Here is a 27,926-nt window from a genome sequence, read left to right as displayed (position 1 = left end):
CATGGGGGCAAAAAAATCCCACAAGTATTAAAAACATGGGGGCAAATAAACCCCACAAGTATTAAAAATATGGGGGCAAATAAACCCCACAAGTATTAAAAATATGGGGGCATATAAACCCCACAAGTATTAAAAACATGGGGGCAAATGAACCCCACAAGTATTAAAAACATGGGGGCAAAAAACCCCCACAAGTATTAACAACATGGGGACAAATAAACCCCTCATAAGTATTAAAAACATGGGGGCAACAAACCCCCACAAGTATTAAAAACATGGGAGCAAAAAACCCCACAAGTATTAAAAACATGGGGGCAAAAAATCCCACAAGTATTAAAAACATGGAGGCGAAAAATCCCACAAGTATTAAAAACATGGGGGCAAATAAACCCCACAAGTATTAAAAACATGGGGGCAAAATAAAAACAGGAGTATTAAAAACATGGGGGCAAATAAACTCCACACGTACTAAAAACATGGGGGCAAATAAACCCCACAAGTATTAAAAACATGGGGGCAAAACCCCCACAAGTATTAAAAACATGGGGGCAAATAAACTCCACATGTATTAAAAACATGGGGGCAACTAAACCCCACACAAGGATTAAAAACATGGGGGCCAGTGGAGTGTTTAGAGAATGGGAGTGACGTGTGAGCAAGATGGCATTCCGAGGAGCAAGGCACAACAGGAAGACACAAAAAGGCAGTTCAAAGTCTTTGCCGGAAAGCGGAGCGTCAGAATGACACAAAGGGAGCTTAGAAGCTCGGCTGCACAAATAGCAACAGGAAGTGCACGAAGCTGAGTGCACGGAAAGCCAGGAGTCCTCACAACACATATATGGGTAACAGGAACATTCGGGAGCAAACAATATGAGCTGGAAACGAACACATTCCAGGAATAGTTGGTAATAGTTGGCCATCAGGCAGCATTATCAGCCACCTATTCTGTTCGTGTGTATTTAAGCCAGCCCTGCTATTTCTTGCTGTCTGCTTGCGAGGACCTGAGCTCAACAAGTTGGCTGGTACGGTTCCCCCTTTATCACAGTCTGTCCGATTATTGTGTCCCGTGTCCATATTGCCATGCCATCATAAAGAAAGCTGTAATAACATATTTTAATTAATAGTAACTGCACGGCGATCAAGTGGTTAGCACACAGACCACACAGCTAGGACACCCGGGTTCAATACCACCCTCGGCCATCTCTGTGTGGAGTTTGCACGTTCTCCCCGTGCATGCGTGGGTTTTCTCCAGGTACTCCAGTTTCCTCCCACAATCCAAAAAAAACATGCTAGGTTAATTAGCGACTCCAAATTGTCCATAGGTATGAATGTGAGTGTGACTGGTTGTTTGTCCATATGTGCCCTGTGATTGGCTGACCACCAGTCCAGGGTGTGGATACATCCTCTCACCTGAAGAAGACAGCTGAGATAGGCTCCAGCACCCCCCGCGACCCTCGTGAGGATAAGCGGTAGAAAATGAATGAATGAATGAATATTATCAAATAAATAGGCTAGACTGATAATTATTTAAAATATTTATTACATTTTATTTAATTAAAAATAATTATAATAATTATTATAAGCATTAGTATCCCTGAAAGAACATCACATATTTTTTTCTTTTTGTTTATTTTTTCAAATTGTTTTTATTTTATTATTATTTTTATTATTTTTTATTTTGTGAGGAAAAGCGGTAGAAAATTAATGAATGAATGCAATTAATATATAAAGCATATAACACAACATGAAAACATACATATATTAGACTGATGCAGTTGTTTTACAAATACAAAATTATATATATGTATAAAAACAAATACATAGTTATTATGTTACATACAAACAAATGAACGCTATCTACATTTAAAGACACAGTGACGTAACGTTACGTGATAGACGTTTCATGATGCCGCTCGCTGGACTAACAATGCTGGCCTTTTTTTGGGGCCTCCAAAAGTCCACTAAAACACATTTACCACAGCAACAAGCTTGTGTAGCGTCAACATTAAGTTTACCTGATATACTATAGGAAAAAATTGTTTTCAAACATGACCAAATCTGTGACTATGTTCAACCGCGACTGTTATTTTAGCGTGAAATTATTAATTACAGTATTGTTGCGTGAAATTGCCTTAACTGGTGTCGCTTTCATTCTTGGGCTTGGCACATAAATTGAAAGCGTTCTTATGTAGGTAATCACCCAATGGGCTTTCTGCTGCCATTTTTCATCATTCCCCATATCAACTAAGATAATCTACTTGAGGGAGCCCTAAACAATTCTTCTACAGATTTTATTTATGACATCAAACGTCTGATGAAGGTCACTTGACTGTAATGGAGCTATAAATTTACCGTAGGTGTCCTGGAGAGCCGGGACCTGTCCCTTGGCCACCTTTATTTCATGCTATGTTATTGTGCCTGGTCTGTTTTAATCACGGAAGGGGGTGGGGCGGGGATTTTGTGGGATCGCTCAATAAATCCCGTATGAAGAGGAGTGAAAAGTGAAAGTGAAATTAAAAGTGGGGCGGGGGGGTAGGGGGAGGTGGGGGTCTTCTTTCATCCGAAAAAGCTGGAGTCAATACAAATGTCACCCTGGTGATCTTGACACGCATTAGCACATCTTGTTTATTAATAAGCACCCGAAGTTTTTTTTTTTTTTTTTTACCATTAATGAGACAGTTCTTAATGAATGGTGTTTAATTGGCACCACGCGCATTCATTAGCTTTAAACGAGGAGTGCAGCGAAGAGGCGCCGTCTTCTCCCACGCGGAATCGTATTAGAAAACACATCAAAGCTGTATTTGCGTACGCAAACAAGAAAGTTTATCACAAACATCCGGCAACTTTGCACCGCCGTCATTCATAAAAACAAGACAACACTAAAAGAGGATTACTAGACAAACATTGTATATGGTAGTCGTCTTTTGCTACCCGCTGTGCTCTCATGTGCTGTATTATAGTGATAAGACGCTAATAAATAATTCTGTTTTCCAAGTCTAAATTTAGCTGCAATGATCCGAGTGGAAAGCAAATTAGCTTCTATTTCGTGTCAAACAAAAAATCCCATTTAACCACTGTGCTTTGCTGTCAAGCCATAAAAGAAAAAGAAGCATCTGCCTCAAAATAGATCAGATAGCTCACAGTGTTAGTAAACATAAACGTATTATGGTGAATATTACTGATGTTGTAAAAAAGGCGACCACCAGCATCATGCTGGAAAGTGTAAAAGCAACCAGCGACACGCTCCGCAAATATAGCCAGCCTGTAGCGACATGATCCACGAATATGGCTGACATGTTCCGACAAAACATGGCCGTATGATGGTCTGCAACACACTCCCCTAAGAGGCAAAACACTTCACAACACCAGCTGCAAGACACCCCATGAAAATACCCAACATGCTACAACAGGTTCCATCAACAAGCTGCATCACATTGCACAAATGTAGAGACATAATGCTAATGGTTTTATTTCATTTACAATTGAGTGCATCCCATAATCAGTTCACAGTTCCACATGTCCAAAAGGAGTAGGAAGAAGCAAAGCTTATTAAATCCTACTCCTCCATCTGGTACTTTTATAATCAGTAACTGTTACATTTGTTCACTTCCTGCTTTCCTAATATAATTGATTTTTTTTTATTTTTGGTTTTAACTTTAAAAATTTTTATTTTTCGGGACGGTGGTTGAGTGGTTAGCGCGCAGACCTCACAGCTAGGAAACCAGGGTTCAATTCCACCTTCGGCCATCTCTGTGTGGAGTTTGCATGTTCTCCCCGTGCATGCGTGGGTTTGAAGTATTGAGCGGTTGAAAATGAATTTTTATTTTTATTTTTATTTTTATTTTTATTTTTATTTTTATTTTTATTTTTATTTTTATTTTTATTTTTATTTTTATTTTTATTTTTATTTTTATTTTTATTTTTATTTTTATTTTTATTTTTATTTTTATTTTTATTTTTATTTTTATTCACATAACGAAGTACGAGGTGATATGACCATACAATGACCTAATGGGTACCCTAGTAACTGTCAATATAGTCATATATATATATAGCACATCATGAAAATGGCCACAAAAATGGCCGACACGCTGCAACAGACTTGTTAAACAAGGCCACAAAGATGGCTGACATGCTGCAACACACTTCACAAACATGGCCGGCCCACATGCCCTGACGTTCTTCACAAGCAACTCCACAAACATGGCCGACACGCTGCAACAGACTTGATAAAGGCTGAGATTCCATGAGCTCATGCTCCACAATCACGTTGAATGTGCCACAAAGTTGGCTGACATGCTACAACATGTTCCACAAAAATGGCCGACACGCTGCAACGGACTTGATAAACAAGGCTGAGATTCCATGAGCCCATGCTCCACAATCACGTTGAATGTGCCACAAAGATGGCTGACATGCTTCAACATGTTCCACAAAAATGGCCGCCACGCTGCAACGGACTTGATAGACAAGGCTGAGATTCCACGAGCCCATGCTCCACAGTCACGTTGAATGTGCCACAAAGATGGCTGACATGCTACATGTTCCACAAAAATGGCCGACATGCTGCAATAGACTTGATAAAGGCTGAGATTCCATGAGCCCATGCTCCACAGTCACGTTGAATGTGCCACAAAGATGGCTGACATGTTGGAACACACTCCACATGCCCTGACGTTCTTCACAAGCAACTCCACAAACATGGCTGACAGTCTACAACCGGCTCCACGAAAATGGCCGACAAGTGGACTAGCCAACAGGATGTCTTACCTGCTCATGTCCTCCTGCATGTAGAGTGAGAGCAACTGCTTGGGGATGCTGAAGGACAACGTGCACTCCTCCATTTGTTCACGTACCAGCATCCACTTGTTGTCCACAGTTTGGAACCTGTAGACTTTGCATACTGGATTGGTGAACACTGTGGACGACAGGAAGGCCGAGCATTAAAACCCTACAAAAATAAAAGCCCTGCTAGCAAACTAAGACAGGACACAAACCAGGAAGAGCTCTGTCTTCCGTTCCCGCTTTTTCATCACTGCTCTATTTTCATTTTAATTGTATGTTTACTGTATGAAAGACATATTTTTTGGACATTTTTCCTGCCGTCTTCCCCATCAAGCCAATTTAAATTGCCACACGTCTTGCCGGTTACTAAAAAAACGCCAGTCCAGATGTCGGCAGCGAAGAAGCAGAGCGCTAATGCTCTTATCTGCACGCCAGCAGCAGCAGGAGCCGAGGAAGCCGCCGCGCGCCTCAAACGCTGTTTACCGCTCCTGCTGCAGTCAGACGGGAAGTCAGTCAATAAGTTGCTCGCAAGCGTCCACTGTGAAATGAAAGTGGAAGCATTCAAACGAGCGAGTTGGACATAGAAGTGGGAGGTAGGCTGCTTTAGGCTGCAGCAGCTTGACAAAGTACAACGCAGTACTGCAATGGATGTACCATACAGTAAAAATAAAATAAAAAATAAATAAAATAAATACAAAAAATCTAAATAATAATAAGAAAAATAAAACAAATGAGAAAAATTAAAAAAAGAACTTAAACTATATTAGGAAAGCAGGAAGTGAACAAATTAAATTAAATTAAATTAAATTAAAAAGCTTTGACGGCACGGTGTTCTAGTGGTTAGCGCACAGACCTCACAGCTAGGAGACCAGGGTTCAATTCCACCCTCGGCCATCTCTGTATGGAGTTTGCATGTTCTCCCCTGTAATAAGACACGCTTACTTGTAGGCATACAGGGACTGCAGATAACCCCAGACGTCTGTATTAGGTATTGTTGTCAGGAATAAACAATCTGGTTCTCATTCTATGATTTGGTTCTTTAAGATTCCCTTATCGGCTGCACGGCGGACGAGTGGTTAGCGCGCAGACCTCAAAGCTAGGAGACCAGGGTTCAATTCCACCCTCGGCCATCTCTGTGTGGAGTTTGCATGTTCTCCCCGGTTATGCGTGGGTTTTCTCCGGGTACTCCGGTTTCCTCCCACATTCCAAAACCATGCTAGGTTAATTAGCGACTCCAAATTGTCCATAGGTATGAATGTGAGTGTGAATGGTTGTTTGTCTATATGTGCCTTGTGATTGGCTGGCCACCAGTCTAGGGTGTACCCCGCCTCTCACCCATTGACAGCTGGGATAGGCTCCAGCATCCCCCCCGACCCTTGTGAGGATAAGCGGTAGAAAATGAATGAATGAATGAATAATAAGCTTTGCTTCTTCCTACTCCTTTTGGAAATGTGGAACTGTGAACTGATTATGGGATGCACTCAATTGTAATGCATGAATGAATGAAAGGTAATAAAAATGGTGGACTAAATTGCAACTGGCGTAGTTGGTTGCAGATGTGCACCTGCGAGCGTCTGCTTATTGCCATGACAACAAGCGTTGACGTTGTTGGAGGTGGGGGGTCGGGGGGGGCTGCATAGTTTTCTCTCACTTACTGCTGATGGACAGCTTTCACTCTTTGCTAAATGTCACTTAAGCCCCCAAAACACCAAAACATCCCATTTTAATTGAATGGCGAATGAAAAAATAGTGCAAAGTCTGGCCTCTAAGTGAGTTACCTCAAAGGGCAACTCAAGTTGAATTCAATGAAGGGCAATATTGTTAGACTTTTGGATGAAGAAGGCTGCTCAAAATAACAGTTTAACAGCCAAAGACATAAACAATGATTGACTCCTGTCATGTACAGTATCCCATCTCGAAATTCCCTGGATGTTTCTTGAGCATTGTTGGCAAGAATCTGCTGATACTGACTGGAAACCATGCGACACAAACCCACGCATGCACGGGGAGAACATGCAAACTCCACACACAGGGGGTGGCCGAGGGTGGAATTGAACTCGGGTCTCCTTGGAAATTTTTTTTTAATCATTTGTTTGACCATTTGTTTACACTGTAGATACTGGAATACTTGTTTATTTACAGTTTAGCATGCACCGTGCAGCCCCAGTTTGTAATAATATGATTAACTGAAATATTGGATTTTTTTTTATATAACATTGAATCTTTGAGAGAAAAAATGAGTTGTGCCCCCCCCCAAAAAAAGAAAGCTGTGAATATATTAGTATCAAGAAGGTGACTTGTACCTGGTCCTGTCAAGAGGCGGTCTCTTTCGATGCAGCTGTGGGATGCAGAGTCACAAACCAAGGGACTCTGTAAAGGACAGAACATGTCGCTAGTATCAACATATAGTTTCTGTACAAATACACAGTTCTCTAATGAAGAATGAAGTAAATCCGTAAAAATGAAGTACTGAAAAGGTGCCAGAACGTTTCATTCTGACCAGCGGTCTCGCGGTGCAATCACAAAACGCCCCGCTGCGACCTCGCTGATTGCCCTGTGGCAGGATGCTCATTACCAGCACCACCATCAGGACTCCATTGTAGTTCTCCTTCACTTCAAACTACTAACAAAAGGAGTAACCCTCTCCAAGGCTGAGAGGGCAGAGCTTCAATCAGGACCATTTTTACTCTGTTGCGTGTCTCGTTTATTCATGTGCAGATTAAAGGTGCACGATAGCCTCTTTATTGAATTACGTTTCATATTCATTCAACTATGGTCATATGTGATCAGAAACATTCACCACCAGGAGAATGACATTTTGAACGTGGGAATCGAACGTGGGAAGATCTCATGTAACTTTGCCCCAATGCACAACAACAACAAGCGGCGACCCAAAACTTCAGCGATATCTGAAATTGAAAAGGACGGTCTGAAAACATGTGAGGCGCTGCATTGAGATATTTTCCCGCCTTTATGGCGGGTCGTTACACCCGCAAACGTAATAACTGCCCACAAACGTAATAAACCACAAACGTAATACAAATCTGCAGCTTTGAATATAATAATCCCGCAAATGTAACACATTTCCTACAAACGTAATAAAATTTGCCTACTGCAAACGTAATACTGAATTTATTTACATTTATTATTAATTTGTATTATTTTTAAAAAAATAATAATTTTATTTAATAATATAATAATAAAATGTTATTTAATAATTTAAATTGTAATAATTAATTTTATTATTAATATAAAATAATAATAAGTATGATCAAGCTACCCACAAACGTAATAAAATTTGCTTACTGCAAACGTAATATTGAATTTATTTATATTCATTATTAATTTTTATTATTATTTTTAATAATATTTTAATAATTTAATTTAATAATTTGATAATAAAAATGTTATTTAATAATTTAAATTTTAATAATTGATTTTATTATTAATATACAACAATAATAATAATAATAAGTATTATCAAACTACCCACAAACGTAATAAAATTTGCCTACTGCAAACATAATACTAAATTTATTTCTATTTATTATTATTTTTAATAATTTAATAATAAAAATGTTATTTAATAATTTAAGTTTTAATAATTAATTTTATTATGAATATAAAATCATAATAATAAGTATGATCAAGCTACCCACAAACGTAATAAAATTTGCCCACTGCAAACGTAATACTGAATTTATTTCTATTATTAATTTTATTATTATTTTTTATAATATTTTAATAATTTAATTTAAGAATTTCATAATAAAAATGTTATTTAATAATTGAAATTTTAATAATTAATTTTATTATTAATATAAAATAATAAGTATTATCAAGCTACACATGAAAGCTTTCTAGGTCTTCCAGATTGTGCACCTGCTCCTGCAGCTTTTCTACTGATTTCTTGCTTCCCACCAAAACAGTCTGTTGAATTTATTCCACCCATGGCCCGCCTCTAGGAACACCCACTTTGCTGTGACTGCTCACACTCCCAACGACTCCTTAGGAATTTTGTAGACGTACAGTAGGTTTGCGTTTACTGAGTGAAGGCAATCTGCAGCCCAAGTCCGTAAGTGTAAGAAAAAAGTCTCTAAAACCGAGCGCACAGAGCCATACAAATGTCGTTATCTGACGCTTTAGCATCGTTTAACATAAATATAGAACAATTTTAGGTCAGAAAAGTGAAAAACAACCCAGCTACCTGAGCCAAACGGGTCTCTTCCACAGACAGAACTAAACTCTAACAATAAATATACCTGGCATCCCGATCCTATCCATCCCGGTCTGACAGGGATTTTATGCTTGTGATGCCGGAGAGAACACGCTCATGCATTACTTCTGCTCTCCTCTTCACACAAATAGTGACAAGCCACCATCTTTGTGGCTCTGTGGCAGCCATGAGTCATTAAACAAGGTTAGACAGGCAAAAAACTGTCACAGGAAAGAACCATTACGACGACTAGGCCTCATCCATCAAGCCGCGCAGCTCGGCAAACTGATTCCGAGTCAGACTTCCTATCATATAATAACACGGAGGAACATTTCCGGCTGAGATGTCGCGCTGGATAACGTGATGAGGAGGAAAACGGCCCCAGCTGTTCGAGAGGGCTCTCGCTAATTGTTAATGTGTGGTTGGTGCGTTCATGATCAAAGGTCATCGTCTTGTTTTTCAAAGGGGGTCAGACACATATTCATGAGGGACGCCGCTTTTCACTCAAAAGAAAAAAAACACACTAAGTCTCCTCCCTAACGAGAGTGCTACCTTGCCTCCTTGTTTCCTCGAGTACAGTATGAGGAGCAGGGTTCTTGAGCTGCTCCTCTTTGAGAGACCCTTTGAGGTGCTCATGAAGGAAAAACATCTTGAGGCGAGAGGCGGGGTACACCCTGGACTGGTGGCCAACCAATCACAGGGCACATATAGACAAACAACCATTCACACTCACATTCATACCTATGGACAATTTGGAGTCGCTAGTTAACCTAGCATGTTTTTGGAATGTGGGAGGAAACCGGAGTACCCGGAGAAAAGCCACGCATGCACGGGGAGAACATACAAACTCCACACAGAGATGGCCGAGGGTGGAATCGAACTCGGGTCTCCTGCGTGCTAACCACTTGTGGTATTACTAACACAATATTCATTCATTCATTCATTTTCTACTGCTTATGGTTATGGAGGGTGTTGGAGCCTATCCCAGCTGTCTTCAGACGAGAGGTGGGGTACACCCTGGACTGGTGGCCAGCCAATCACAGGGCACATATAGACAAACAACCATTCACACTCACATTCATACCTATGGACAATTTGGAGTCGCTAATTAACCTAGCATGTTTTTGGAGAAAACATGAAGAACATGCAAACTCCACACAGAGATGGCCGAGGGTGGAATCGAACTCGGGTCTGCTTGCTGTGTGGCCTGCGTGCTAACCACTTGTGGTATTGCTAACACAATATTTATTCATTCATTAATTTTCTACCGCTTATACTCACAAGGGTCGCGGGGGTGCTGGAGCCTATCCCAGCTGTCTTCACGCGAGAGGCGGGGTACACCCTGGACTGGTGGCCAGCCAATCACAGGGCACATATAGACAACCAACCATTCACACTCACATTCATACCTATGGACAATTTGGAGTCGCAAATTAACTTAGCATGTTTTTGGAATGTGGGAGGAAACCGGGGTAGCATCGTTGTGGCATTGTTGTTTAGACATTTTGTCTAAAAATGCAATCCCCCCTTTTCTTTTTTCTTCTTTTGTATCCCCTCCTGCTCCGGTCTGACCACTCCAAATTTGCAAAACAACAAAACATCATTCATTCATTTTCTACCACAGGGCACATATAGACAAACAACCATTCACACTCACATTCATACCTATGGACAATTTGGAGTCGCTAATTAACCTAGCATGTTTTTGGAATGTGGGAGGAAACCGGAGTACCCGGAAAAAACCCACAAATGTATGGGGAGAACACGCAAACTCCACACAGAGATGGCCAAGCCGGGAATCGAACCCGTGTCTCTGAGCTTGTGTGGTAATTTAATTCATTCTTTCATTCATTTATCCTCACGAGGGTCTCAGAGGTGCTGGAGCCTATCCCAGCCGTCTTCAGGCGAGAGGCGGGGTACACCCTGGACTGGTGGCCAGCCAATCACAGGGCACATATAGACAAACAACCATTCACACTCACATTCATACCTATGGACAATTTGGAGTCGCTAATTAACCGAGCATGTTTTTTTTGGAATGTGGGAGGAAACCGGAGTACCCGGAGAAAACCCACGCATGCACGGGGAGAACATGCAAACTCCACACAGAGATGGCCGAGGGTGGAATCGAACTCGGGTCTCCTAGCAGTGTGGCCTGCGCACTAACCACTCGTCCGCCATGCAACCTAAAATTAGAATATATTATATTAAAATTATATGCCCATATGTGTAAAACTTTATTGACCTATGACAGCGCATGTGTGATCATATTGCGCCTTGCACCGATCTCCCGTTCCCTAACATTCATTGATTCATTTTCTACCGCTTATCCTCACAATAAGCGGAGGGTGCTGGAGCCTATCCCAGCTGTGGCGACAAAGTTTGCCTTCCCTAAAAAAAACCTCTAATAATGCAACTCACAATTCTGCCATATTTTTACCCATTTTTCTCATTTCTTACAAAATAAACACCACACACATATGAAGTGTGTAGTCACAACCCACATATGCACACACACACACACACACACACACCAACAACACACATGCCGGCATGCACAAACACACACTAGCCTTTATCAATTTCTGTCATGTCTCTCATCTTCAGCCTCAAAAAAACAGCACACACACACGTGCACGCACAACAAAGATGATGACAACAAACAGCAAAAGTTGTGCGGTGACACCACACACACACAAACACACACACACACACACACACACACTGACCCAAACTCACAGACACAAAGAAACTTCTAGTTTTTTTTGCCATGTCTTTTCCTTCATCTTTTTGCAAAAGATACAGCACACACACACACATGCATACACACACATGAACACACACACATACACACACACACGGGGTGACAGATTCATCAAGGCAATGTGGGCAGATTGTCAGTGACACTGTGTAGCCTGGCAGGGACCCTCCCTTCACCAGCTACATGAATGCGCAAAACCAAAAGTCAGTCAGCCATGTAGGAGCCCTCGGCCAATTATATAAGACAGCCATGCACGCACACACACACACACACACACACACTTGCTCACACACACACACAACAGCAACAAGAGCCTTGGGAGTTGTGCTGTTTGAAAGAAAACTCAAGCAAAATGAAAAGTACCTACGATGTCATTCCTGGTGTGGAGGCATCCCATTAGGAATATTGCAACGCAAATGCCTTGCTTCAGAGATGAGGCAAGCGCTTTGTATGAGATTAACACACACACACACACACACACACAGAACAGAACAAATCCCAGAGACGCTTCTCTAATCTCATTGGTGGAGTGGACTCAGAGGTGGTATTTAGAGGCTAGTACCTTCTGGGACGGTACGTCAGTGGTGATGTGCTCCGCCTCCTCCATCTCGCCCATCTTCAGACGACTCACCACCACAGTTCCGGGTGCACACCCACCATCCGATGACCTGAAAGCAGACAAGTCAGCGCACTTTTAATATGAGCTAGCATAACATACATATATGTGGTATCATCATTAGCCAAATACTTATTATCAATAGCCACGTATACATGGACCCAAATATTCAAATTCCATTCGGGTTATTTGCTCAAACTGAAAGAATGTAACCTTTGTATACACCTCATTTCCAAAGAAAAGTGCCAATCCCAATGAATATATAATCGGATTCACAGGGGTGGAATATTCCTTTCTCCAATCCGATTGAGGTATCTTGTATCCGCTCAATCGGAAAGTTGTCAGACTGCGTTCTTTTTCTTCTTCTGTTGTTTATTGGCGGTTGGCAAGCAGCTTTCGTGTGCATTAGCGCCATCTGTGGAACAGAATCTAAACCCTTCTATACGCCATTCACAAGTCCACTTTTATTAAAAAGAAAATACATATCTCTATATATATATAACATATCCCGAGTTTAATTATAAAATATTAGCAAGATTGAACTTTATCTTTTTCTGTTCCCGGGTACGTTCTTTCAGCGAATGCTGAGATATGACGTAACACGCAGCTCCAGATGTTCTTCGATTTAAAAAAATGGAGGCAAGCAATCGGCACTGGCACTGTATTGTATTGTATTGATGTATTCAATGTTGACGAAAACGTGGGACGCCACAGTTGTCTGCCTTATGAATCCAGCCACCTGTCGCATTGTTTACTCTTCCAGCATCGCCGCCCCTCCCCCGCGTGGTTTGTAAAAAGTCACCCTGACTTTGAAGAAATGCCGCCATGCACATCTCAGAGAAGAAGCCAGATTAACATTCAGGGGGGGTGGCTCTCCCAAAGGCACCCCCCGTGCTGTTTTTCGATGTCTCCATCCTCTAATGCCAGCTTGTTCTGATTTGGAGCCAAGCATCAACTAAAAAGCATCTGTTGGCAAATTCAACTCCCGAGCAGCTTGTTTTTCGGGTGGCCGATATGATTTGATTTAGCTGGTCTTTAATGTGACACAATAAAAGACTAGAAATATATAAAAAAAAAAACATAAATATGTACAGCGGGTGTCCTCATAGAATGCCTGCTCTGCGGTGGCACGCCCTTCTTGCAGTGTGATGTAGCAAGTTAAAAGGTTCTAATAAATGTCCACTTCACTTGCTCCTTGGCTGTGGGACAAGACATATTCTAACAAGACTGCGACGTGCTGGTAAGCTAATGCTAGCTATTGTGTTTATAAATCATTTCTAGCCTGGTTCAATGAGCAACCAGCAATGTTTTTATATTTCAATTATAGTTATATATATATATATATATATAAATAATGGCAGTTAATTATATATCAATTATATATAAATATAATATCAGACTGAAAATAGTTTTTTTCCCTGTTACATATTTATGTATCTTAATATTCAACCCACTGAAAAAAAGCTGAAAGTCTGCACTTTAAACACATTTAAATTGCTTAATTGCATTGCACCAGTCACATTTTTTATCCAAAAGGAGACTGTGGACAATGTGGAGACCTGTGGAGTTTAATATGACAACATCCAGGAAAGCTAATGTTAGCATGTTTTATTAATATTTTTAATACTCAATGTCGACTTTAAAATGACCCTGAATTGTAATATCACTGAGTTCAATGCTCGATAAAATTGGTGGACCAGGCAGGAACGACTGCCGTGTTTTGTGTAAAATGACAGTTTATAGTGGTTGTACACTAAATCGATCAGACTGACAAGTCATAGCACTACTTGTTTGTATATTTCATACATAGGTACATATGTTGAGTGTTAAGTTGCTGTGTGATGAGTTTAGTGCGTTTTTGTTGTGAGATGGCACTGTGACTCCCACTGTTACTATAATCAGTGGCATTTCAACTTTCTTCACAAATAATTTTTGTAAATTTTCATCTCCTGAAAAAAGGACTTTTTCTCCAACCCATTTTTTTTTAATGACAACCTTATTTTGTATTGTATGTTAGGTTAACTGGCAACTCTAGATTGTCTACAGAAATTACTATGAATGTGAATATTAATGCGAGTGTAAATGATTTTCTATATGTGCCCTGTTTTTGGCTAGCGACCAGCTCAGGGTGTACCCTTTTTGACACAATGCAGTATGGGAAAAGTCATATTGGTACTTGTTTGTATATTTCATACATAGGTACATATGTTGAGTGTTAAGTTGCTGTGTGATTACTTTAGTGTTTTTTTTGTGAGATGGCACTATGACTCCCACTGTTATGATCAGTGGCATTTCAACTTTCTTCACAAATAATCTTTGTAAATTTTACTACAGCGTGAGGATAAGCGGTAGAAAATGAATGAATGAATATGAATGTGAATGTGAATGTGAATGTGAATATGAATATGAATGCGAGTGTAAATGGTTGTTTGTCTATATGTGCCCTGTGATTGGCTAGCGACCAGTCCAGGCTGTACCCTGCCTATCGCCCACAATCAGCTGGGATAGGCTCCAGCATACATATGTTGAGTGTTAAGTTGCTGTGTGATGAGTTTAGTGTTTTTTTTTGTGAGATGACATTGTGACTCCCACTGTCAGCTGGGATAGGCTCCAGCATACCTGCAACCCTGGTGAAGTTGCATAGAAAATGGATGTGTATGGGTATATAAATGTCTAGGCCAGGGGTCGGGAACCTTTTTGGCTACGAGAGCCATGAAGGCCAGATATTTTAAAATGTGTATCTGTGAGAGCCATATACATTTTTTTCAACATTGAATGCAATAAAATGTGTGCATTTTTATGTAAGACCAACAGTTTTAGATATAATGGGCTCTAATTACGTAGACCAGGCACACTACCCCACGCCAATGGGGTGTGGCCAGCACACTTTCGTGAGCAGCGCAGTGTCTAATAATAAATCAAATACTTGTTGCCATTAATACAACTTCTGCTGCTGCATGTTTTTGCACCATACTCCGTACATGTATTTCATTCTTTTGGCCATCTTCGTCAGAAGGCTTAGTTCAGCAGCTTTAGCTAGGTGACTATTTGACTGAAGGAGGAAAGTTTATATTTACATGTTGACATCTTAATGACCGAGGTAGACTACCGCATTACCCAGTAATAATCGAGTTTTGGTGTTTGACCTGGAAAATGTCATCAGGAAAGATTGATATGGTCGGCCGTATTGCAGTAGAAAATAAATGGACGGATTAAAATGCATAAGAAAGTTGTTTGATTTTGAATATTATTTTTAACAGTCATTTCCGTGATGTTTACTTTAAAATATTAGCAAAAATACATTTTTATTGTGGTAAGAAACGCTTGAGAGCCAGATACAGACATCAAAAGAGCCCCACCTGGCTCCCGAGCCATAGGTTCCCTACCTCTGGCCTAGGCCATCACCACAGTCAAGTGTTACAAAGCACAAAGACGTCCATTTGTTCAGATTCTGATGAGAAGTTTCTCAAAGATGTTTTTGTAAAAAAATGTGAACCTTCATTGTGTGAGTTCGCGACATTCATGCTCAATTGTTCTTTTTCCTCGATTGTCAAACACCCGTTCGTAAAATGCTGATTTATTTCACGGTGACAAGAGAGTCCCATTTTCAAATGGAATGGCAGCCATCCAAGGCCAAACAATCTTAAAGTTGACGTGATTGAAATATACCGTATATAAAAGATGATTGTTTTACTCCAGCCCAGTAGGTGGCAGGCATGTGCAAAAATTGTATAAAAGTATAATACTATTTGTAATAAATATGAAATATAAATCTTTACCCATCAAAAAAGTGTGATGCCTTAGGAAAGGGAGTGGCCAGAGAAGCAAAATAACAGATTTTGGGATGCAGCACAGACACGGAATGCTAGAGCGCTGCAGTCTAGCACTGGAGGGCTATAGTAGATGGGATTCTTGACCCACATAAAGCTGCATGCTAAATATAGCTGAGGACAGATGTTGGGACGTGGGACCCACCATCGTAATGCGGCATGCTGAGTTACGTGGGCCAGACTCAACTGGTTGTCATGTGACTCTGCAGTAATTGGACAGCAGGGTGATCTTTTTTTTGAAATGTAAAATAGCAGGCTAATGCGGTCTCTTTGTGATACTCCATCCATAAAATATGGTAATGGTAATGGTTCTATTTCATGTGAACATGCATCAGATTACAATTGAATGCATCCCATAATCAGTTCACAGTTCCACATGTCCAAAAGGAGTAGGAAGAAGCAAAGCTTATTAAATCCTACCCCTCCATCTGGTACTTTTACAATCAGTAACTGTTACATTTGTTCACTTTCTGCCTTCCTAATGTAAATAAAGTTCTAAAATAAAATAAAATAAAATAAAATAAAATAAAATAAAATAAAATAAAATAAAATAAAATAAAATAAAATAAAATAAAATAAAATAAAATAAAATAAAATAAAATAAAATAAAATAAAATAAAATAAAATAAAATAAAATAAAACAACCTACAACCTAAAAAACCCTACAGTTTTGAACACTTACTATGGTACCCATTACGTATGTCATTGGATGCTCATATCACCTCGTACTTCAGTACATGACAAAAAATAAAATAAAATAAAATAAAATACAATTTTATTTAAATAATTTTAATTTTATTAAAATAAAATAAAATAAAATTTAGGCACCCTACAGTTAAAATAAAATTTTCATTCATTCATTCATTCATTCATTCATTTTCTACCGCTTTTTCCTAATGAGGGTCACGGGGGTGCTGGAGCCTATCCCAGCTGTAAAATAAATTTTTATTTTATTTTATTTTTTGTCATGTACCAAAGTACGAGGTGATATGAGCATCCAATGACATAATCGGTACCATAGTAAGTGTTCAAAACTGTAGGGTGCCTATAGTTTCTTATTGTTGCTTTATTATGTGAACAATCCCCCAGGTGAAAGGAATCCTTAGCATGTTTAACATGAAACACAGAAAAAAAAACATCTAAGGGGGGAACATTAGGAAAAAAATTGTTGAATGAGATTTGGAGCATACAGAGTTTAGTGCAACAGTGTACAAAATTAAGAACAAAACCAAACAATTATTCCTTATATCTGCTTTAACAAGTGAGCCTTCCGAAACGAGACACCTTCATTTGGATTCCATCCAAGATCCAAAGTAGTTGAGTTCAAAATGTCGCACGCTCCCTGAATGAAACACGGGACGTTTCCAGTGTTAATGCTACAATTTACAGTCTCCAGCTCGGGAGTCTCGTGCGTGGTGGCTCGCTACGAGGCTGAGCGCTAAGTGGCGATCAATGACAATCCAATGGCGGAGAGGCGAGCTGCTGACTTGACGACCTTCACCGCCGCACACTCAATGAATAGCACATCCTCAACGCTTTAAGGGCTTAGGGGGTTAAAGGCAGCTACCGTGCGACGTTACGCATTGACAGGAAGGGGAAGCGTCACCTTTAATGAGCCGGCGAGGCCCGCCTATTTATTTTTTCCACAATCAACGTTTTGTCTCTGTCAAACTTGTGGCCCCGTAATTGCTCCCGAAGAAGAAGCCGACAGCGAAGAAACCTTTGACTGACTCTAACAAGCAAGAGGAAGTAAGCGACAGCATTGGTAAATGTCCCATACTGCTTATAGTTTATGGCATCATTTTTACTAGACTTAAAATGCATTTTGTTGTAGTTGTGTATACATTTTCGAGTTTTCAAATATGGTGGCAACAAACGCTAAATTTCCTAGTCGGTTAATTTGAAGTCCAGTTTGTGTTAATGGAGTAATCCAGTGATTCCCAAAGCGTGGGCCGCGGCCACCTGGTGGTACTCCAGGTGGGCCATGAGAGGTCATTAAAAATATGGTTCATTTTTTCACCATTTTATTAATTATTAAAATTATTTTAAAATTATTTTAAAATTATTTTAAAATTTATTTAAAAATTAATTAAAAAGTTATTTTAAAATTATTTTAAAATTATTTTTATTGTATAATATTTATTGCACAATTAACAAATATTTACAGGCCCAAGTAATAACCTACTGAGTGTTATTGACCTGTCACAATATTTAAGGAACCTTATATCGTTTATGATTGGAACGTAGCTCTCTGGTCACCATGCCAAGGGGGGGGAGGGGGGGGGTCATTAACGGAGGAGCACATAGTATGTAGTGGCGGGAAAAATGGAGCCCAGTTGAGAAAAAAATAAAATAAATAATAATTTAAAATAATAATAATAATTAAATAATAATAATAATAATAAAATAATAATAGTAATCATAAGTTAAGTGCTCTGAGAATGCAACTTGAGTTGGTAAAGTTTGTGAACCCATGGAGTAATCAGTTAGGGGGGTCAGCAACCCATGGCTCCAGAGCCACATGTGGCACTTCAGCCTCTTTGTTGTGGCTCCCTTCGATTATCAAGTATTTTTTTAATTTTCTTTTCTTTTCCATTTTCTTTTTTGTGAGCGAGTTGGTAAAATGGCTCTTTTGATCGTAAAGGTTGCCGACCCTTGCCCTAGACGGACCAAATCAATGCGAACCCAATAAAAACAGTTCGTGGTTTGGTCTTCAACGTATCAGAAACGAGGTAAACATGTCGATCAGCGGATGCAATTGGAGGGGCCAAGCAGAGGGGGGCAAACCTGCTTATTTGGAGTATTCAGTGAACCTAACCCGTACATGTTTGTACGTTATGTGCCAATACGTCGCATTTCGAGTAATTGTACGAGTCTTCAACTATACACACAACGTACATTTTTCAATCACATGAAAAAAACGAAGAAAAAAAAGTCGTAGCAGACTGCGACGGCCGATATAAAACATTCAAAGCCCTGCCAGGCCACTTTGTAGCTGGAGGGGAACTGACTTTTACTAGAAAGCACATAAAAGCCGCATCCCCCCCCCCCCCCCCCCCCCTTCTCGTCTTCAGTCATTCATCATAGCTTTAAACAATCAGTTGTTGTGCAGCTCCTACGACTCAATAACGGCAACAAAACACACACGCAGACAAATGACTTTTTATCGACTAACATTCCCAAGGATGTGCGGCAAAGCATCTTTGATAAAAGCTTTTAATATGTGCTGCTGTTTCCCTGCATCTTTGTCTGTGCTTTACAAGCAACCTGCTGCATTTCACTTGTTGTACTGCTTTTATTGTACGGCTGACGTGATAATACTGCACAATGCTCCCACGGAGGATTGCACTTGTCTCTTGTTTTTATTGAGTTACTCACACACTGCTAGCCAACGCTAATACCGCGAATGCAACGCAACACCCCTGGCCTACTCACAAATAAACTATCGATTCCTGCAGCTGTATTTAGAAAAAAGACACAGTAGCCATAGTAGTATACACAGACTCAAATATTCCGGGTATATTTCGGGTTATTTGCTCAAATGGAAAGAATGTAACCTTTGTATACAGCTCATTCCCAAAGAAAAGTGCCAATCCGAATGAATTTTTCGCAATTGTTTGTGAAATGGAAGAAATTGTTGAAATGAAATTCATGAAAATGTGTTTTTCTTTAGAAAACAAAGAAATTTGCAAGTGATCCCAAACTTTTGAGCGGTATTGTATGTGCCCTGTGATTGGCTGGTCACCGGTCCGAAGACAGCTGGGATAGGCTCCATCACCCTTGAGAGGATAAGCGGTAGAAAATGAATAATAATAATAATAATAATAATAATAATAATAATAATAATAATAATAATAATAATAATAATAACAATAATACTTATTATTATTATATTATAAATAATAAATATAAAAAATAATTTTATTATTAGAATAATAAAATAATAATAATAATAATAACAACAATAATAATAATACTTATTATTATTATAATATAATAAATAAATATAATAAATAATAGAATTTTATAATAATAATAATAATAATAATAATAATAATAATAATAATAATAATAATAATAATAATATGATAATAATATAATAATAATAATATATAATTATATTTTATAATGATAATAATTATTATTATTATTAACAACAACAACAACAACAACAATAATAATAATAATAATAATAATAATAATTATTATTATTATTATTATTATATGTCTATAATTATAAGCTTATTTATTTCAATAAAAGGATGCAACATATTATAATCTGCTACTGGTACAGCAAACAACCACAAGAATCAAGATATTGTTTGGAATAAGCCTTTCTCTGGAGAAACAAGTGTGTGTGTATGCGTGAAGGACAATGTGTGTGTGTGTGTGTGTGTGTGCTGCAGTTGTTAGTGTTGACTTTGGTTGTGCAGAAAGTGATTCTGTGCTCCATTGACTCTAAAAGGTGAAGGAAGTGAATGTGAAGACTGAATCTGCAGAGAGAGAGTTGGGTAACACACACATACTGCAGGCCTCAGCAGGTCCCCATAATCCACAGGGACTTTCAAGGAATGAACAGGGAAAAACAAAACCAGCATGGACAAAGCTGTTAAGGGGAGAAATCAAGAAGAGCTGGCATGAAATCACATCAATACAGAGCTTCACGCGCACCAAAATAGCCTTTTTTTTTTTGGTTTTTGCTGCTGCAGCCGAGCTCGAAAACAAGCAATGAAAAAACAGCCATCACATTTACTACTAAAGATAAAATGTACTTTAATGCCCCGATGGGGGGGAAACTGTTGTGGTCCCAATCAATTCATTCATTCATTCATTTTCTACCAGGGTAGGCGGGGTACACCCTGGACTGGTGGCCAGCCAATCACAGGGCACATATAGACAAACAACCATTCACACTCACATTCATAACTATCGCCAGTCGCTAATTAACCTAGCATGTTTTCGGAATGTGGGTGGAAACCGAAGTCCCCGGAGAAAACCCACACATGCACGGGGAGAACATGCAAACTCCACACAGAGATGGCCGAGCCGGGAATCGAACTCGAGTCTCCTAGCTTGTGTGGTAATTTCATTCATTCATTTTCTACCGCTTATTCTCACGAGGGTCGCAGGGGTGCTGGAGCCTATCCCAGCCAGTCTTCGGGTGAGAGGCGGGGTAAAATCTGGACTGGTGGCCAGCCAATCACAGGGCACATATAGACAAACAACCATTCACACTCACATTCATACCTACGTATGGACAATTTGGAGTTGCTAATTAACCTAGCATGTTTTTGGAATGTGGGAGGAAACCGGAGTACCCGAAGAAAACCCACGCATGCACGGGGAGAACATGCAAACTCCACACAGCGATGGCTGAGGGTGGGATTGAACCCTAGTCTCCCAGCTGTGAGGTCTGCGCGCTAACCACTCGACCGCCGTGCAGCCCGGTCCCAATCCAATGGACAGTGAATTCTGTAATCAATGAACCACAGAGTCTCCTATCGGCGGTTGGCGGTGGGTCTCTGATTAGCGGCAGGTCAAAAACCATTGACATTAACAACTGTGGCTGTAGGCAACCTCATAATAGAGATTGTGTATTAACTCCGCGAGATGAGTGGTCAGCATCCGGCATGCTCTTTAGCATATTAGCTCCTTACAAAATTGTCTCTGTTGTGCAAGATATGGTCAAAGAGCGATACCGACGTATCTAACCTGTCATGCTAACATTACCGTACATTTGCATCATTGGTCAGGATGCAATGAGATTTTTAAAAACATTGTTGTCATAAGAAATGTGTGACATTATGTTTTTAAACCTTATTTAATACCAGAAAATTGAGTTATTGAGGGCTGCACGGCGCCCGAGTGGTTAGCGTGCAGGCCACACAGCTGGGAGGAGTTGTAAATACACACTTAAGGGGGAGAAAAAGAAAGTGTTTCAAGAAGGACAAAGTAAGAAGCCAAAAATGTACCACTTCCACATGGAATGGGAGGATACATTTTAGGATACATAGGCCTCTATGCCTCTTTGATCCCAAACTTTTGAGCGGTAGTGCATGTGCCCTGTGATTGGCTGGCCATCAAGCGGTAGAAAATGAATGAATGAATGAGTGAGTGACTTTAGACTTTCTGCAGAAGCAAATCAAGATCCAGTTTGGAGAAAATTCAAGACAAATCAATAAAAATCTGTATGATTGTGACTGACTTTGATTGAAAGCTCGTGTAATTACAACAGCGAGCCAAGAAAAAGCCATCTCAGTCAGAAGTAAATTACATCCCGTATTTGCTGTGGTGTCATTCCTGTTTTGAAAATATTTAAGGAATCGCGCGGCAAAAGCTATCTTCTCAGCTCTGAAAACAAAAACATTGGAAATAGTCATTATTGTTGCATTTACACAGGCCGTCTTTTTCTTTGCCACTTTATCGCCCACTTCTCTCCTTGAAGAGCGCCGCAGTAAACACCGCCGCGGGGCTGCCGCACATCTTTTTTTTTTTTTTTACCGTACAGCCTCGCATCAGACGAGCAGCATTGGACATGTTGATCCTGGGGGCACGTGTGATTATAAAAAAAAAAAAAAAAAAAAAAGTGGCGGCGTCTTTTGTGACGAGCTAATGGGCATTAAGATGCCGCCGGCGTGGAAGGGTGGGCGTTTAAATGCTCATCACACACACTATCTGTCAGCCGCGACGCTTTGATGAGCGACTAAGTTGTGTACAATAACGGATTAATGAGGGTGACGGCGCTCTGCCATGCGGCGTGGGGCTTTGCAGGAGATTTGTGGGAGAGCTAAAAGCTAAAGAGAAAGTGAAACCGTGCCTTTTTTTTTTAAACGTACAGTATCTAAAGAAAAGTGCGTCGTAATGAGGACACATGGGTGGTGTAAGGGTCCACAGATCATGAACCCAGACAATGCCGTATTTCTGCCAAGGCTAATCAACCCGAAACAAAACCCAAAACAATTAAGGTAGTCGTGTTTTGCTCCAGTCCTGCAGGGGGCAGCAATACGCATGACATCACGTTCACTTTTTTGCTACAGCACTACTTTTATACAGCTGGAGTAGGTGTAGATTCTGGAAAATCTAGAAAGCTTTCTGTGCGGATTATCGTGTGTAGCTGCTTTATAGGAGTCCAAAACTAGTAGAAAGTAACAACACAACAAAAGCCCCCTGCTCTAATAAGCGCCTTACCCCTAATAATAAACAAATAAGCCTCCTTGATGACATACTGTGAGTATTAAGCTAATTAATTAGGTAACACATGGCTGTCAAACCAAGAATCTTGCACATGATGGCATGAATTAAAACAGTGATTCCCAAAGTAATAATAATAATAAACACATTTATTATTATTAAGTTTATTATTATTATTATTATTAAGTTTATTATTAATTATTATTAAGTGCTCTGAGAATGCAGCATAATATGCAACATACAATTGCTATTAAGAATAATTATTATAATTATAAAACTTAATAATAATCATAATAAACATAATAATAATGATGATTATGATATTATTATTAGTTTATTATTATTCTCAGAGCACTTAATAATAATTAATAATAATAATAATAATGATGATGAATATTATTATGAATATTATTAAGTTTATTATTATTAATTAATAAACTTAAACTTAAACTTAACTTGGTTTGACAATAAAATGAATAAACTCAATAATAATAATAATGATAATGATGATTATTATTAAGTTTATTATTATTAATTATTATTAAGTGCTCTGAGAATACAGCATAATACGCAGCATAATATTATTATTAATAAAATTAATAATAATAATAATAATTATTATTATTATTATAATAATGATGATGAACTTAATAACAACAATAACAACAATTATTATTATTATTATTATTATTATTATTATTATTATTATTATTATTATTATTATTATTATTATTATTATTATTATTATTATTATTATTATTATTATTATTATTATTATTATTATTATTATTATTATTATTATAGTTAAGTGCTCTGAGACTGCAGCATTTTGCCTATGTACTGTTTATAGGACAAAGGTGGTCCGCGGACATTTTTTAGATTTTCAAGTGGCCCCTGAGTTGGTAAAGTTTGGGAACCCCTGAATTAAAACATCACAAGGCAGAGCAACACAGTAAGGCCCAAGCATCTGATAACAAGCTAGCCAGGAGTCTCCCTGAGGGGGTCCGCACTCTGTCGCTAGGAGAAACACGATAAGAAAGGTCAGCGTTAGCTGCGCTTTTTAAAATAAAAGAGCTTCCTCTCCTCCACTGCGAGGCGTTTAGGTGCTCTGCTGATACGCCTTATTGCTACAGACAAGGCGGGGTCATCAGCATTCTGCCTGGGTTCCACATCACCATGCCATGGATTGTGCATTTGTCTTTTACGGGGGGGGGGGGGGGGGGAATAAAACCTGGGAGGAAAAAACATAATAAAAATAAGGAACTTTATGCAAATGCGGTTATGTATAGCATGATAACAATAGCACCACTGTGGCGCTCACTCGGGCTTGCAAACAGACTTAACTTTAGGCAGGGGTTATACCTTCACTTATTTTTCTCTCCTTACGCCATCACTGATAAAAGTAGGCTTGTTTACAAAAAATAACACACACACTTCCATGGCACAAAATAACACACCTTTGACCTTGAGATGCCTTTGCACACAGTTGGAAATAAGACTACATATATACACAGTACACCTTCCGTTCATCCATTATACCGCTTGCCACCATTACAATCATACGTACGATAAAATGATGAACGTACGATGAGACTGTTCGGCATGCATGCAAGGACTGCAGCTTTCCATTTTGCTAATTAAACTCAATCCATTTGTTTTTCCAACAAAAAATTGCTTTGGTTAGAGTTGGTTTTGGTTTGAGTACAATCGTACGATGAGACTGTTCGGCATGCATATCAGGACTGCAGCTTTCCGTTTTGCTAATTAAACTCAATCCATTTGTTTTTCCAACAAAAATTTGCTTTGGTTAGAGTTGGTTTTGGTTTGAGTACAATTGTACGATGAGACTGTTCGGCATGCATGCAGGGACTGCAGCTTTCCATTTTGCTAATTAAACTCAATCCATTTGTTTTTCCAACAAAAATTTGCTTTGGTTAGAGTTGGTTTCGGTTTGAGTACGATCATATGATTAGACTGTTGGGCATGCATGCAAGGACTGCAGCTTTCCATTTTGCTAATTAAACTCAATCCATTTGTTTTTCCAACAAAAAATTGCTTTGGTTAGAGTTGGTTTTGGTTTGAGTACAATCGTACGATGAGACTGTTCGGCATGCATATCAGGACTGCAGCTTTCCGTTTTGCTAATTAAACTCAATCCATTTGTTTTTCCAACAAAAATTTGCTTTGGTTAGAGTTGGTTTTGGTTTGAGTACAATTGTACGATGAGACTGTTCGGCATGCATGCAGGGACTGCAGCTTTCCATTTTGCTAATTAAACTCAATCCATTTGTTTTTCCAACAAAAATTTGCTTTGGTTAGAGTTGGTTTCGGTTTGAGTACGATCATATGATTAGACTGTTGGGCATGCATGCAAGGACTGCAGCTTTCCATTTTGCTAATTAAACTCAATCCATTTGTTTTTCCAACAAAAAATTGCTTTGGTTAGAGTTGGTTTTGGTTTGAGTACAATCGTACGATGAGACTGTTCGGCATGCATATCAGGACTGCAGCTTTCCGTTTTGCTAATTAAACTCAATCCATTTGTTTTTCCAACAAAAATTTGCTTTGGTTAGAGTTGGTTTTGGTTTGAGTACAATCGTACGATTAAACTGTTCGGCATGCATGCAGGGACTGCAGCTTTCCATTTTGCTAATTAAACTCAATCCATTTGTTTTTCCAACAAAAATTTGCTTTGGTTAGAGTTGGTTTTGGTTTGAGTACGATCATATGATTAGACTGTTCGGCATGCATGCAAGGACTGCAGCTTTCCATTTTGCGAATTAAACTCAATCCATTTGTTTTTCCAACAAAACTAGGTAAAAGTGATGTTAAATGTTCAGTTTTCCAATCTTTTTTTTTATTTTTGCAATGAAAAACAATAATTATTGTCGATAACATGTTTTATGTGAACATTTTTGTGTGTCTGGAATGTTATTTTCTATTGGAAAATTTGCTTTGGTTAGAGTTTGTTTTGGTTTGAGTCAGACCTTCTGGAAGAGATTAATGATGTTAACCAAGACAACACCGTGATAGCTAATTTTAACTCTAGTGCAATTTATCCTATCAGACCACAATTAAACATTGCATATTTTTAAGACAGATAATAATTTAACCAATTCAGAAGTTAAAGAATAAAATCCCTATAGGTCACTTGTGCAGATTTGATGCATTATCTCGTACGATGAGACTGTTCGGCATGCATGCAGGGACTGCGGTTTTCCATTTTGCTAATTAAACTCAATCCATTTGTCGTTCCGGAAACCAAAAGAGGTCAACGGCTATCGAGGATGTTGAAATCCTTCAAACGTGTCATCGGGAGCAGTGGGATGAGGTGGAGTAGCTTAGAGCAACTTCCAGCTGTTTTTTTTTTTTTTTTTAACCTGACAACCAAATCCTTTTCAGTCACAGTGTGTACTCAGCTGCTCCCGCTGTAATACTATTTGTATGCCCGAAATAAAAGAGGTGAATCACAAGTAGAGGTGGAAATAGGACAAACTGATGCATTAGTCGCATATCATCATAACATATTAGCAAATAACAACATAATGGGCCTGCTGTACTCGAGGGTGGTTCAAAGACCTGAAGAAATACATTTTGATGACAAAACATGCTTTGCTTTTCCTTGAGGAAGTGTTTAATATAATTCTATAAACCTGACAACTGCGACCCAGAGGAGCAGACCTTCACCAAGGCTTAAACCATTGCCTTTAGTAACTAATAATTGCAGAATTGGCCCAAAAAAACATAATTTATGCAGAATCTCAAGGAAATTGACAAAAGAAGGAATGAATGTATGGATGGCTCAATCGTGGCGGAATGTCATTACAAAGACTAAACCTCCCAGGTCTCCAATTAGCATTGGGTCATTAAACAGCTGTGGGCACCCTCCATCCTTGTATTTACTCCACAAGGTGGCGATAGCTGCCTTTGCAGTGTGAGAAGATAGAAAGTAAGAAGACAAAAAATGTACCACTTCCACACAAAATGGGAGGAGAACATCTTTTTCCACTCCATCCCGTTGGACATGCCACAGGTGACTTCATACAATGTTACGTTCATGCTAACAATAGGTCACAGTCAACCACGAAACCACGATTATTTATTAATTCATTAACTTGGTTATGATTATGGTTTTATTTCATTTGAACATGCATCAGATTACAATTGAATGCATCACATAATCAGTTCACAGTTCCACATGTCCAAAAGGAGTAGGAAGAAGCAAAGCTTATTAAATCCTACCCCTCCATCTGGTACTTTCACAATCAGGAACTGTTACATTTGTTCACTTCCTGCTTTCCTAATATAGTTTTTTTATACTGTATTTTATTTAAAAAAAAAATTGTTTTATTTATTTAATTCTTTTTTTTTGCCACGTACCGAAGTACGAGGTGATATGACCATCCAATGACATAAGGTCAATATAGTGATATATATAGCACATCATGTAAAAAAAAAATAAAAACAAAAATACAACAAATAATAATAACAATAATACAATAATAATAACAAATAACAAAATAAAAA

The 27,926-nt window shown here is 38.9% G+C and overlaps 1 protein-coding gene across 7 annotated transcripts in view; it reads right to left on the bottom strand.

Annotated features, from left to right (window-relative positions):
• The window catches only part of inpp4b (inositol polyphosphate-4-phosphatase type II B), a 130,109-nt gene that overhangs the window by 43,837 nt on the left and 58,346 nt on the right, over nt 1-27,926 (bottom strand). For all 7 annotated transcript variants that reach the window (XR_009131712.1, XM_058082838.1, XM_058082851.1 and 4 more), the window contains 3 exons: nt 12,325-12,430; nt 7,089-7,155; nt 4,771-4,918 (listed from right to left, as the gene is read on the bottom strand). Coding sequence is in view for 6 of the 7 variants with exons in the window: in XM_058082838.1 (XP_057938821.1) it covers nt 4,771-4,918; nt 7,089-7,155; nt 12,325-12,430 (321 nt within the window). In the remaining variant the exon portion in view is untranslated. The remainder of the gene's footprint in view (nt 1-4,770; nt 4,919-7,088; nt 7,156-12,324; nt 12,431-27,926) is intronic.

This window comes from Doryrhamphus excisus, chromosome 1 (genome assembly GCF_030265055.1).
Source record: "Doryrhamphus excisus isolate RoL2022-K1 chromosome 1, RoL_Dexc_1.0, whole genome shotgun sequence".
NCBI lineage: Eukaryota > Metazoa > Chordata > Actinopteri > Syngnathiformes > Syngnathidae > Doryrhamphus > Doryrhamphus excisus.
The sequence above is the reverse complement of the archived record's forward strand: the minus strand, read 5'-3'. Positions and strand labels throughout refer to the sequence as shown.